The sequence below is a fragment of the Cyprinodon tularosa genome, unplaced genomic scaffold (assembly GCF_016077235.1).
Source record: "Cyprinodon tularosa strain WSP-4 unplaced genomic scaffold, ASM1607723v1 ctg392, whole genome shotgun sequence".
NCBI lineage: Eukaryota > Metazoa > Chordata > Actinopteri > Cyprinodontiformes > Cyprinodontidae > Cyprinodon > Cyprinodon tularosa.
This window is the reverse complement of record NW_024039110.1, coordinates 79,755-92,458: the sequence shown is the minus strand read 5'-3', so window position 1 is coordinate 92,458 and position 12,704 is coordinate 79,755. Positions and strand designations below refer to the sequence as shown.

At 37.4% G+C, this 12,704-nt stretch overlaps 1 protein-coding gene across 1 annotated transcript in view; it reads right to left on the bottom strand.

Annotated features, from left to right (window-relative positions):
• Positions 1-12,704, bottom strand: part of specc1 (sperm antigen with calponin homology and coiled-coil domains 1) — a 110,417-nt gene that overhangs the window by 36,249 nt on the left and 61,464 nt on the right. Inside the window, exon 11 of the mRNA XM_038297610.1 lies at positions 8,001-8,103. Coding sequence (XP_038153538.1) covers positions 8,001-8,103 — 103 coding nt within the window. The remainder of the gene's footprint in view (positions 1-8,000; positions 8,104-12,704) is intronic.

Genomic DNA, 12,704 nt, shown 5'->3' with positions numbered 1-12,704 from the left:
GAACCTGCCAACAGTGGCAGATAACCATACAAGAAAAACTATGCTAATATTATCCAAAATATCATCTGGCTGACATATCAGTCTAATAATCTCTAATAAGACATTTCTACAAACTGATCACAATGCAAAAATTGACCTAAAAAGGAGTATAAACTTCTTGAAATAAACGTATTTGGCCTTCGTTTGAGCAGGTCAGTAAAATGATCGTCCAATTAATAAGTATTTTGGCCCCTATGATAACATAATTATATATACACCAAGTTTGAAATAGGATAACAGAATTTTTTTTATTTTTCTTGTTCAAGTGCAAAAAATGTTAATTCATCGTTCCATATGTTACTTATCTAGACAAGTCATTGCAAATGCAGATTTTATAATAAAATCTTGCTTATCTTTAGTCAATCCTTTGCAGTTCATCATCCATCCATCTGTTTTCCGTCACGCTTTATCCCTGCTGGGGTCGTGAGGGGTGCTGGTGCCTATCTCCAGCTATCTACGGGCGAGAGGCGGGGTAACTCCTGGACAGGTCGCAAGTCCATCGCAGGGCACTTTGCAGTTAAAATTTTCAAAATTCAAGCTAGATTTTTCATTTCACTTTTATTCCAATACATCAAGTTAAATTTGATAATTTATTTGCATCATTTGTGAATCTCTAAGAATTGCTTTATAATCTCTCATAGATTTTCTGCACAATACATGAGTCAGATTGTGTAAATCAAACTTTGTAAGAACAAAAATATCCCACTGATGATGCAGAGCTCTCAAAATCTCATGCATCAAATTTAATATAGTAGATTTTAAAGGGTTAATAAATGGTTTCATATGTTATGGTACATGTCAAAATTAGGGCTGGGTGTTTTGGCCAAAGTCCTATATCGATTAGATTTTGATTCATACAGTTCTAAATCGATTAATTTCGATTCAATCTGTTTTTACAATAATGAAAGTGGTTCAACTGTCTTTCAAAATACTCATGTCAAACAAGTTTGTCTTAAAAGTGCAAACTTTTTTGTAAAAAGTGAAAAAGTGAAGCCTCACTCGAGCAAGCAGACTTGACACAGCAGACATGTATGTGCTGCTTTATCTTTAATGCACAAACCATATTTGCAGCGTTGTCTGTAACAACTACAGGGTGTTTTCTGGTCAGCCCCCATTTGTTAATGTCTTCAGTCAACCTAATGGCTATATTTGAGGCTCTTTGGCTTGAAGTAATCTTGGTGGTCTGTAGCACAGGATGCAAAGGACCACCAGAGATGGGAAGTAACGAAGTACAAATACTTTGTTACTGTACTCAAGTAGATTTTTCTGATATTTTTACTTTACTTTACTACTTATTTTTATCGCGACTTTTTACTTCTACTCCTTACATTTTTACACAAATATCTGTACTTTCTACTCCTTACATTTTAAAAAATTGGCTCGTTACTTCAGTTTTGAATCATTTCAATGGAGTTACCGTTATTATTTTTCACGTCATCAATACCAAATTCAATCTAATTGGATGGGAATCTACGTTGCATTTGACGCACCACTACAAGATGAATCGACAGATTCGGCGGTATTCATTCGCGGCAAAACGTTGCAGCTTGGTGCTGTGGCGTTAGCATAGTAGTATGGACGACGAGATGATTGAAAATGAACACAACGGAGATCTAATCCTAGTGGCAGACATCCATTTAAAATGAAGGCTACGGCAGGAAAAAAGTGGTTTCTACTTTTACTTTTATACTTTTATACTTCAAGTAAATTTACAAGCCTGTACTTTGTTACTTTTACTTGAGTAAAGAAGTTTAATCAGTACTTCCACTTTTACCAGAGTATTTTTTTAACACAAGTATCTGTACTTTTACTCAAGTACGGAAAGTGAGTACTTTTGCCATCTCTGGGGACCACTCATTATCAATGTAGTGGGAAGTCACCTTAATGTCACATATCCAGCACATTATCTTTAGCTGTTTTAAATCTGAAATGGTTCCAGACATCAGACTTCAGTTGGGACAGCTTGCTGAGCAGTGTGTTACTTTGGTCGGCATTTGCGAGGGTCACTATAAAACTAATCGATTTCATTCCCTACACGTCGTTTTTGCAAAAATTTAAAGGAATCGATCCTAAATCGATTAAATCGATTTTTTTACCCAGCCCTAGTCAAAATAGTGTTTCTTCTGCCTGAATTCATTCCTTCAATTTTTCTTATTTGTATTCATTCCTTTCTTTTAAAGCTACAGTGTGTAATTTTCAGCGACATCTAACGTCCAGACTGCAGACCGCAGCAACATGAACATCTCCCCCCCACCGCTTCTCCCCCCCAACAGTACGGCGAGCGTTACAGGACAAAATGTCTTCCTAGACGTCCGCATCACCTACCTTCTCAAGTGATGAGGTTTGTTTACATAGATAATTTTACAGATAGTATTTCATTAGTCTGTGTAGGGTATAGATTTCATGTAGACTTTAGATAATAAATATACCCGTTATTTTTTCTACATCGTTGTGACGTTTTGGTGAGCTGCTTTGCATGGTGATATAAACAGACGAAGTAATTGTAGTCATTAGTTTAACAGCGAGATTGTGTTCGCTGGAAGAATATTTATTCCCCGTTTACAGAGTCCAAGTCTTGTTTGTGGCACGGGGGTTACAAGGCGAGGAAGAGGGCGAGGAAGAGGGCAGAGAGGCCGGGGTGGGCGTGCAACCAGGGCCAGGCGAGGGAGAGGTGCCAGCGGGGTGAGAGCAGAGGAAGAAAGGCTTGAAGATCTCCAAAGGAGCCGGAGAGAAGTAACCGAGGTATATATCCAGAAAAGTATTTTACAGAAAATTACTGAATCATTACCTGTGAAACGTCAGGGACGTTGCTGAATAAGTATACTGGAGAGTAACAGCATCATCACGCAGCATGTTATTGTAATGGGCGATCTCGCAATCGCTAGTTTGTTGGCTCTGCGCTGCCGTAGCGCAAAGATGTCTGCCTCCATGGCTGCGAGACCCGCTCCTATGTAATTATAAATAACGAATTCTAAGGCAACGCAAATATTAAGGTTAAGAGGCTGAGCTCGTAGATGATGATAAATAACATAGTTATGTATTATATATTACATTTCTGACTGTATATCCCTGTAATTATTACACACTGTAGCTTTAAGTCTTTAGAAACAAAAGGAATTTGCACATAACTTTATGTTATAGTCTGTCTGATTACATCATTTTAAATATTAAATAAGCTACTCAGTACCAGGTCCTTTTTACTCTTACTCGAGTAGAAACCTGTTGAAGTACTGCTACTTTTACTTGACTACATTTCTTTGGCACTGTGACCACCTCTGTTAATGAGAAAAATTACAAGATGTAATATGTTCCCCTCCTATGCATGCATGCCACTGTTGTCGCTTCAGTCTCCAGATGGGGGGAACTTCTAGACTCTGAAATTAGCACCTCATGCTCCTTTAAAAATAAAAATACTGCTGTTATATTATTATTGTTAAGGGTATCAACACTGAACTAGAATTACAGTGGCTGCAGTTAGTTTCATGTGTATAAAAAGTTTTTCATGTGTATGAAAAGTTTTTCATTACACATCCTTACAGTGTTGATAAATGTGATAAATTACTGTAGGCTCCTAATTATTCACACACATTCACATGGATAGTGGCATGTAGCACAGTAACCTTCCTCCAGACATTTGAAGCCCAACACATCCTCTGACTGCAACCTTTTCTCACAGATCGGCATGACGCTCCAAAAGGCTCTTGTGGGTCACTAAGGAATTACTCAACTGGGGCTTCACTTTTCACAAACTGCTGTGCATACGTCGGCTGACCCACAAACATGCATTAAGGGTCACAACTTCAACAAAAAACAGATATCCTTCCGGAAAGTGGAGAGTTCAGCTGAAAGAAATACAAATCTCAAGGGCCCCTTCCTGGAAAGCTCTGCTAATTGTTCTTGTTGTCACTTATCAGTGGTTTTTCCTTTTTTTTGTGCTCCTAATAGAGTCGTACAGTACAGCGTGTATTGATTACTCTGGACAACGCTGAGGCTTTACATCACAGCTCAAAAGAGATGTCCATGAAAGAGTTAAGAGCCCAACAGAGTGTTAAGAAATCCACATGGTGTTTGGAGAAAACAGCCCAACACGATTGTTCACAGACCAAATCATGAAAGGTGACCGAGAAGGGAAATGATTATGAAACAGACTGAAACACCCCTAATAACCAAATCTCCTTATTGCATTCCTGATATTTCCAAACAGTCTGTCTTTGTAAGGAGGGATCAAAGCTTACAGTGAAGAGTTTATGCTGCTTAAGTCATCTGTCCTTACCTGAACTGATAGCATGTTTGCACTATTTTACTGTTTTAAAATTCACTGCTTCCCAAAAGTATTCACACATTCTCTCACTCTACAAACAAAACTGCACTTTATCAAAGTGAAGCATAATTGTGCCAGAGGGAATGGTTAAAAGACGCTCTAGGAATAAAAATCTAAAATGCGCCGATAACCCTTAATAAAACCTGGTGGAACCAACTTTCTTCAGAAGACAGTAATATAGAAATAAAGCCCTCCTATGCTAATTTAATTTAATCTCAGTAAACAATTATTTATATACAGTAGGAAGTGGCAGACGGAGAAAGCTGATGACAGCGTCTAAAGACCTGCAACAAGACACCTGATGAGTCAGCTTCTACAGTAATGCACTTGTTAAGGGATCCGTGTCTGAACTCCAACATGATCGCTGGGTGTGACCGCAAAGCACCAGAAAGCACTCTGAACCCAGCTGGACGGGGTTGATGGGAAATGGATGGATGTAAATAATGAGTAATCCCAGAGGGATAATCTGCTAGAAACAGTTAAAGACTTGAGGTTAAGATGGAGGTTCATCTTCCAATAGAAAAGCAACCCTAAACATACAGCCAGAGCTACAATGGAACAGCCTAGTCAAAGTCCAGACTTGGATCTAACTGAAAATAAGGATACAATTAGATGGAGTTTAAGCTCTTTTGCACGAACAATTTGAAATTCAAAGTTTACCTAATTTAAATGTTACCTGCTTTATCTTTATAGACAATATAAAGACCTCATGCTGAAGTAGAAAAAATCTAGACAGCATTTCTGCAAAGAAATACTCAGCCTTCTCTTACCGAAGATTTTCATTACATTTTTAAGTAAACCGTTTCTCAGAGAGCCTTCTGCTGTGATTGAAATACATTCAAACCACTGATTCTCTTTTATCCTGAAGCTAAAAAAAAAAAATCTATGTCCAACCAGTCAGGCTATCAGTTATATCCCACCTGGTTTGAAGGTTTTAACTGTAGAGGATCTCCCCAGTGCGTGCTTTACCAATATCTCCAAACTGTGACCATCAGGTCCCCAGGCTAAGATAAAAGGAGGGTGACTCAAAGTTCACACAGCAGCATTGTCTCAAGAAATAGGAACTATTGACCTGCCGGCATATTCAATAATTCAATACATCACTGGAAGAGACAGGTCTATATAAATAGCACGTTTTTTCATGTGCATTGTTTTATATAAACAGTTAAAAAAAGGCTTTGGTGTATTTTTAACTCTGCCCACAGGGCTGAAATGATTCCTTTCCCTCCAAAGTCTGCAGACTGCAGCTCTTCTGCGTGCATGAAAAAGTTCCAGCATGATGATTACACAGGCTAATCTGTAATCCCACTGGGCATAATGGGCTGCTTAAACTGGCTATTAGGGGAACAACTCAGCTTGTTTATTATCACTTGCTTCTATGGCACCAGAAATATTTTTTTTAAACTGAAAGGTTGGAGATATGTTCTGATATAAGTGTCTGGACACCTTTTCCATGTTAAAACCACAGACTTCTAAGTTTCAATAAAATTCTAGGATAATATTACAACAAAAAACAAGGCCTAATTATTAGTGAAAGGAAGTAAATGCGTAGCTTTTTTTTTTTTTTTACAAGAAAACAACAAAAATGAATGTTTAATAATGCTGATTTCCCAGAAACAGAACTTTGTAGAATGAGATTATAGAGACTGAGTGGATGGAGATTATCTACTGAGTTTAGTTTTTAGGCCTTACCAGAAAATAACAGCTGAATGGAGATTTGGACTTTGACGAGGCCGCCCGTTCTAATACATGATTTGATCATGGCAATACATCATGATACATGGTTTGATCACCAATCCGTTCAGCAGAAGCTAAGAGCTGATTTTTAACCCTGGACCCTCACCTGCCTGGTTTAAAAAGTGACTCTATGGATCTTTTTAGTGCAAGATGATTGGAGACAGCGCAGAAGCTTAATAAGTGTTTACTGACTTCTGACAGAGAATACAAAGATGTTTATTCTTTGCAACAACTCCTCCTACTAATAGGTCTCTTTTCAGTTTTCTTGGCCATTTACTTGTCCCACAGAGACAGATTGCAGGAGGAACCTCATCTTGATACCGTTGCTCTGTAGATGTGCAACGTTAAAGCCGGAATGAGGCTGGAGTTTCACTTCCACAGTGCCACACAGAACATGGAGGATTTTATTCAGTTTTGTGGTTTTAAAAAATTTTTATGTACTGTGTCAGATGAAGGACAACTACAATTTAACAAGCTCCTCATTTAATGATTTTTAGCTGACAATTGTTTTACATCAATATTTGATTCTATTGTTTGAATTGTGTAAACAAAGTGTTGTTAAAATCCAAAATCCAGTTTCTAACCACCGTGTTGAGGAAGTTATCCCTGGAGAAAAGACACACCTTCTCAACAGCTGTCAATCACGGCGTAGGTTAGTTACCAATGAAACGATCCACAGTGGCTGAGAGACAAACAGTTCAAATGTAGAAAGGATATCGCTAAAAAAACATTTCCTCTGACGTTTTTTAACCTGACTTACACCATGATGATGAAGCTATCAGTTCTAAATGTAATAAAAGAAAAAAAAATTCTGTGTAGTCCATCTATATCCATAGTGAGACAGAAAGCTATGCTACAAACAGGAAGTGGAAAATAAAGCAGACATGCGGTGCAAATAGGGAAACAAGGGAACCAAAAAAAGAGAAAAGTCTACTCAAACGTTTGAAAAGAATCTTTTGAATCCTGATTTTCTGTTCCTCCTTTTATCCCCTCTAAATGGTGCTAACTTGGGTCCAGAGTAGCAGCCATGCACAACACATATCAACATCTGTCATACCCTCCCCTTTCTGCGTTCTCCATGTTCCTCAGTCTTCATGATGCTATTTGATCACAGACATCCTCTAATGCAGCGTTTTTAAACCCTGGTTCTCAAGGCACAATGGTCTGCATGTTTTAAACATTTCCCAGCTTTTGCACTAATATGCTATCAATTGACAGCTTATTATCAGGTTTGCTTAACTCCATCTGACTCAGGAGAGTTGAAGCTGAGAAACATCCAACACCTGCAGGGCAGTGTACATTGGGGATGAGAGTTAAAAATCACTGCTCTAACAGACCTCTGAGGCCTTCACAAAACAACTGAATTATAGCAACATTAAACAACTCAAGAAAGTAAAAAGGTGATGCTGTATTTGCATTTTATTTAAGGGTATCAGGACATCTGAGACTGAAAGCTGATCACATTGCTGAAATACATCTTTTATTTTTTTATCCCACTGGCATTTAAACTTGATTAAAGTTTGTGGTTGAAAAGTGAAATTGACGGCATACAAATGTTTCTGCAATGCCCTGCAAATATGCAGGCTAAACCTTAGAATGTTTGTTATTATCAATGAGATGTCAGTTAGTTCAATGGTGTGTCTGCAGTGTGCTATTATAGCTGAACACCTCAGTGATGGCTATAAAAAAAACTATGAAAGGTAATGACCGCAGAACCAGGGGGCAGACTAATCGATATCATATCATGCAATATAAAGGAGGTGTCATCTCACTTCTTACTGGAAACCAGAGGAGTGAAGGTTTGAAATCAAACTGTCAGATGTAGACGTGGAGGAGAGCTGGGCGTGAAAGTGTGTGGAGCACGTCTCATGCTGGAGAGAAGTCTGTGGCCTGTGATCCCTACCGGATAGCCCTCTGTTTTCTTCTGGCACCACTTCAGTAGAGCGTTTCTCTTAGATCCTCCGTACTCCCGCGCCAGAGCAGCCAAGGGGTCCGTTCTTTCCACACTGTCACCAGGGGAACACGGACCGCAATCAGAGGAGAGGGAGAAAGAAAGATGTCATCTGGGGTACAAGTTGCTCAATATTCAGTTCTACTCCGACACCCCCCCCTCCCAAACACTCCAACAGACTCCCATATATTTGTGTACGTGAAGGAAGCTTGCTAATCATAGCTGGTCTACTGTTGGTCTGACGGCTAAAATTATCCTAGATTAGAGCAGCGTTTGAACTTACAATGAAGCCATTGTACAAACTAATTTCATTTCTATGGCCCGATTAAAAAAACAAAACAAAGAACACCCAGACATGTTTCTTATCATATTTCTCCTGAAACTACTTTAAGTTTCACCTTTTTTTTCCTCCTCCTTTTGTAAATTTCTTGGAACCAGAATAATAAAAGATAACAACCCAATGGATCACGATAAACTTACAATGTCATCTCTTTAAACAAGTTATCCTAAATCTAGTGCGTAATTAAAATCAGGTACAGAAATGCAGGGCCGGTCCTAGCCCTTTGGTTGCCCTAGGCGAGATTGAGTTTTGCGCCCCCACCCCCGCACTTTTGCCGTGCGAAATACCAGTACTGTTTTCAGCATCTGTTTAGTGCTTCATTGAGTTGTGTTTACAGTTCCACAAAGAGTGCTGTGCGGTGAATTGTGCCTACAGTTGTGCAAAGTGTGTGTTACAAAATTGCAAATTGAGTGCAAAGCAGTGTTTGTTCTTTTAGTTTTGTGAACTCAGTGAGTGGATTTGCTATAAGTATTAATAGTTTTAGAAATTGTGCTATAAGAATCAAGGTTGTGTTTAAGCATTCAGAAAAAACTGTAACTTAGCATGGAGTGATGCATAGACAAATACCAGAATAGGTTTCAGTACCTTTTCTTTTTTATTATTTTAAATAATTTATTACACACTCAAAGTTAGGACTGTGTAAAAACACTTTTAACCATCTGTAAGGACACTTAGGTAAAGTACAACTAAAAAACTGGATTGAATCATTGAATGAATTTATTTCAGACAATTAACAAATTTAACACACATTAAACAAATATTAAATAAATCAATTTCAGAAATTAACAAATAACAATAAAAAATAATAAATTTAAGAAATTCTTCAACCAAGGACTACATAAAAAAGTAATTGATAAACATTAAATTAAATTTTCTGTTCCAGTTCAATTAAATCATTTGAACATAAATAGAAATGAGATAAACAAAATTTTCCTCTAAATAAAATATATCAGGTATATTTACCCTGATTTCTGACATTGATTAGTGATTAAAGAAAGGATTAACCCTCTACAAACAAAAGTGCTTTTATGAATACCATTACAAAATTAAAAGTTTGAAGTTGTTGTTTTTTTTGTTGTTCACATATTCTATGATGAACAGCCATAACTTCATATATTTTGATGATTATTTGTACATCCCTTTTGAATACTCAATGCAGATAATCACTACAAAATATTTTATTTATATTAGTATCTTCTACCCATTCTCAAGCTAATAATATAGCACATAATTCTGCTGCATATATACTGAGAAAAAAATGATGTCAACATTAGGGATGGGGATCGTTAATATTTATTGATATCGATACCTTTATCGATACTCCTTATCGATCCGAGTCTTTATCGATACCACTATCGATACTTTTCTGTTATTTGGTGGAAAGACGATTCAACAAATTTTTTTTAACAGAACTGGTATTGCTTCTATTGCTTAACAAGTGAGCATAACAAAAACGTTTCTAGCCTTCAATAAACATGGCTAATGTAATAGGCCACTTTGAAATGACATAAAACTAACTAGAATATATTTTCACAATTGTTGGTTAATGTATTGTCTACTGTCACTTTTCATCATGTTTTTAGTGATTAGGAAAATATTTAACAAATAAATAATTGTATTTTAAATTAAATGTAATTTTTAATAAATGTTGGCATCAGTAGTTTAATTATATATAGAGCAATATACAACTGTATTACTCATGTTTCTCGCCAAAAACAAAATTTCCCGTTTTCTTTACGTTACACTTGAACGCATCATGATAACCTAATTGTCGTTTTACTGAGCCAATCTGAACACATCATCACGCAGCGCGTCTGAAACTTTATTTACTTTTCAAGCTAACTAGCTTGTATGCTTCCGATTACAACACGGATTTCACAATTACTATTTTTAACTGACCGGACAAGCTACAAAGTCTGTGTGCGCTTACCAGTGGTACTCTGAGTGGATGATGAAGATGGGCCCGACTGTGGTGGCAGGAGGAGGAGTCTTTTCCGTTCAGCCATTCTCGAGTCGCGAGCAAAGTTAAGTGCCAGTTCACTTGTTTTACTTTTAATATCTGTTTGCTTACAATTTCATTCCAAAATATTGGTGTACATGCTGCAGTGATTGACGTCACGACTTCCGGGTTGGAGGGCGCTTGAAAAGTGATCAGAATCTTTTCCGATTTTCTCTTAAATGTGAAAAAATAAATTAAAAAACGGTGGTATATTTATTTGTTCATATTTTGCTATTTATATATACGTAAGGTTAAGTCAAACTGACGGACGCTTCATAACCGGTTTAATTCGCTTTTTTTTCTAATTCTATGATTAATGGGAAGTAAGCCTAAGGGCGACGCTAGAGGGCGCCCCCAACACATTTGTCGCCATAGGCCATTGCCTAGCTCACCTATAGCAATCGCCGGCCCTGCAGAAATGTTACCGTCTGCAAAACAGGGACATAAGCCAACATGCAGCTTAACAGAAAAACAAATATATTCCAACAGAAAACTATTTCATGCTAAATAATTAACCTATGACTGAATTTGAATGATTTCATAACAGAAAAGCTATTGATCGGTGATTTGTGTTGCATAGGAATAAATTAAATGACTATTTTTAACCTGATTTGCATTCATGTGTGACAGTGTGGTTCTGTCACACAGGAATGACATATGCACTATGGCTGACTGGTCAGCATGCATGACTTTCTTTCTCTTTTACTTTCTTTTTATTAGGCAGCAATGCAAATTACAATAGTGTACTAGAATAAAAATGAAGTACTAGATGTGTGTCCATGTGGACACCCTTTTCTCATTGGGTAACAGTAATTAACGATATGTACATATTGACATTGTAAAAATATTGTGCAACTTGTTCAAAAGAGTTGAGAACAAGGCATACAATCGACCTCCTATGGTGTTTTTGTTAATTTAATGCTACCAACAGTACACCACAGAACTGAAAAAAAGTAAAATAAAAAATCTCACCCGGGTCCTCTGCCCTGAACTTTGACACACATGTATTATATAAATTCAAAGATTTTGCTAATTTTATAGGTAGTGAGCAATGCAGAAAAATAACAATCAGCTTTGGAGGGTTTTAATAAATTACTTTTTGATTTTTTATTATTATTTTAATATATGAAGTTGGTTTAATTTCTTATCCAGCCAGAACATTTGAAGAAATCAAAGTAGGCAAACTAATGTAGCTTTGAAAAAAGAAAATAAACTTTATTTCTCCTTTTTTAAGATGCTATTAGAAACAATAGCCCTGAAAATTAGGTCTGTCATAAGTAATCGTTTTTTGACTACAATCATGAAACAGATAGTATATGCAACTTTTTCAGTTGTTTCAGAATGAAAAACCGCCTAAGTTCAGTATTTTAGCTTTGATAAAGTCCTTTTTTATGGCATGGGCCCCCCCATCCCTGTGGTCTCATACTGATGTTTAGAGACACGATGTACAAAATGCACAGTTGCAAAGAAGAGAGGAAATAAATCATATGCATGATGGATGTCTATCTGTAGTATTATTCTAGGGATTTGCTCCCTGGAGGCTGAGGCCATGGGAAGAGCAGGAGACACTTTCTTTCCACTCTCCATGCTAAACATTTCACACGTCACTGCAGCCCTGCTGTTGAATTCATAGATAGTCCACTCCATCTTCTTCACTGGTCACCCTGAAGTTTTCCTAGACATGGCTGCTGGCTGAGCTTTTAAGCCACTAAATGAGAACTCTGATCTTCTAGACTGGAATACTGACCCATAGCTTAGCTTAGTTGTGTTTCTCTCCTAAAGGAAGCCACTAAATGGGGTACTGCTGCCATTAATCTATTAATTTCTCCTCAATCAGTGTTTCTGCGTTCTCTCTGTTTGTCTGCTTTGTCTCCTCAAACCCCAAGCATCGGCAGAAGGCTGGCCGATCCTTGTTCTGCTTGGGGGTTTTTCTTTCTACTGTTGATAGTCATGGCCAAAAGTTTTGAGAATGATTCAAATATCAATATTTACAACGTCTACTGCTTCAGTTTTTATAACGGCAATTTGCATATACTCCATAATGTTATAAAGAGTGATCAGCGTAACAGTAATTAATTGCAAAGTCAATATTTGCCTAGAAAATGAACTTTATGACCCAAAACACATTTCAACATCATTGTAGCCCTGCCTTAAAGGGACCAGCTAACATCGCTTCAGTGATTGCTCCATTAAGACAGGTGTGGGTGGTGATGAGGACAGGGCTTGAGATCAATCTGTCATGATTAAGTAAGAATGACACCACTGGACACTTGGCTGGTGCTTGGCATCATTGTTTCTTTTCTGTGAACCATGGTTA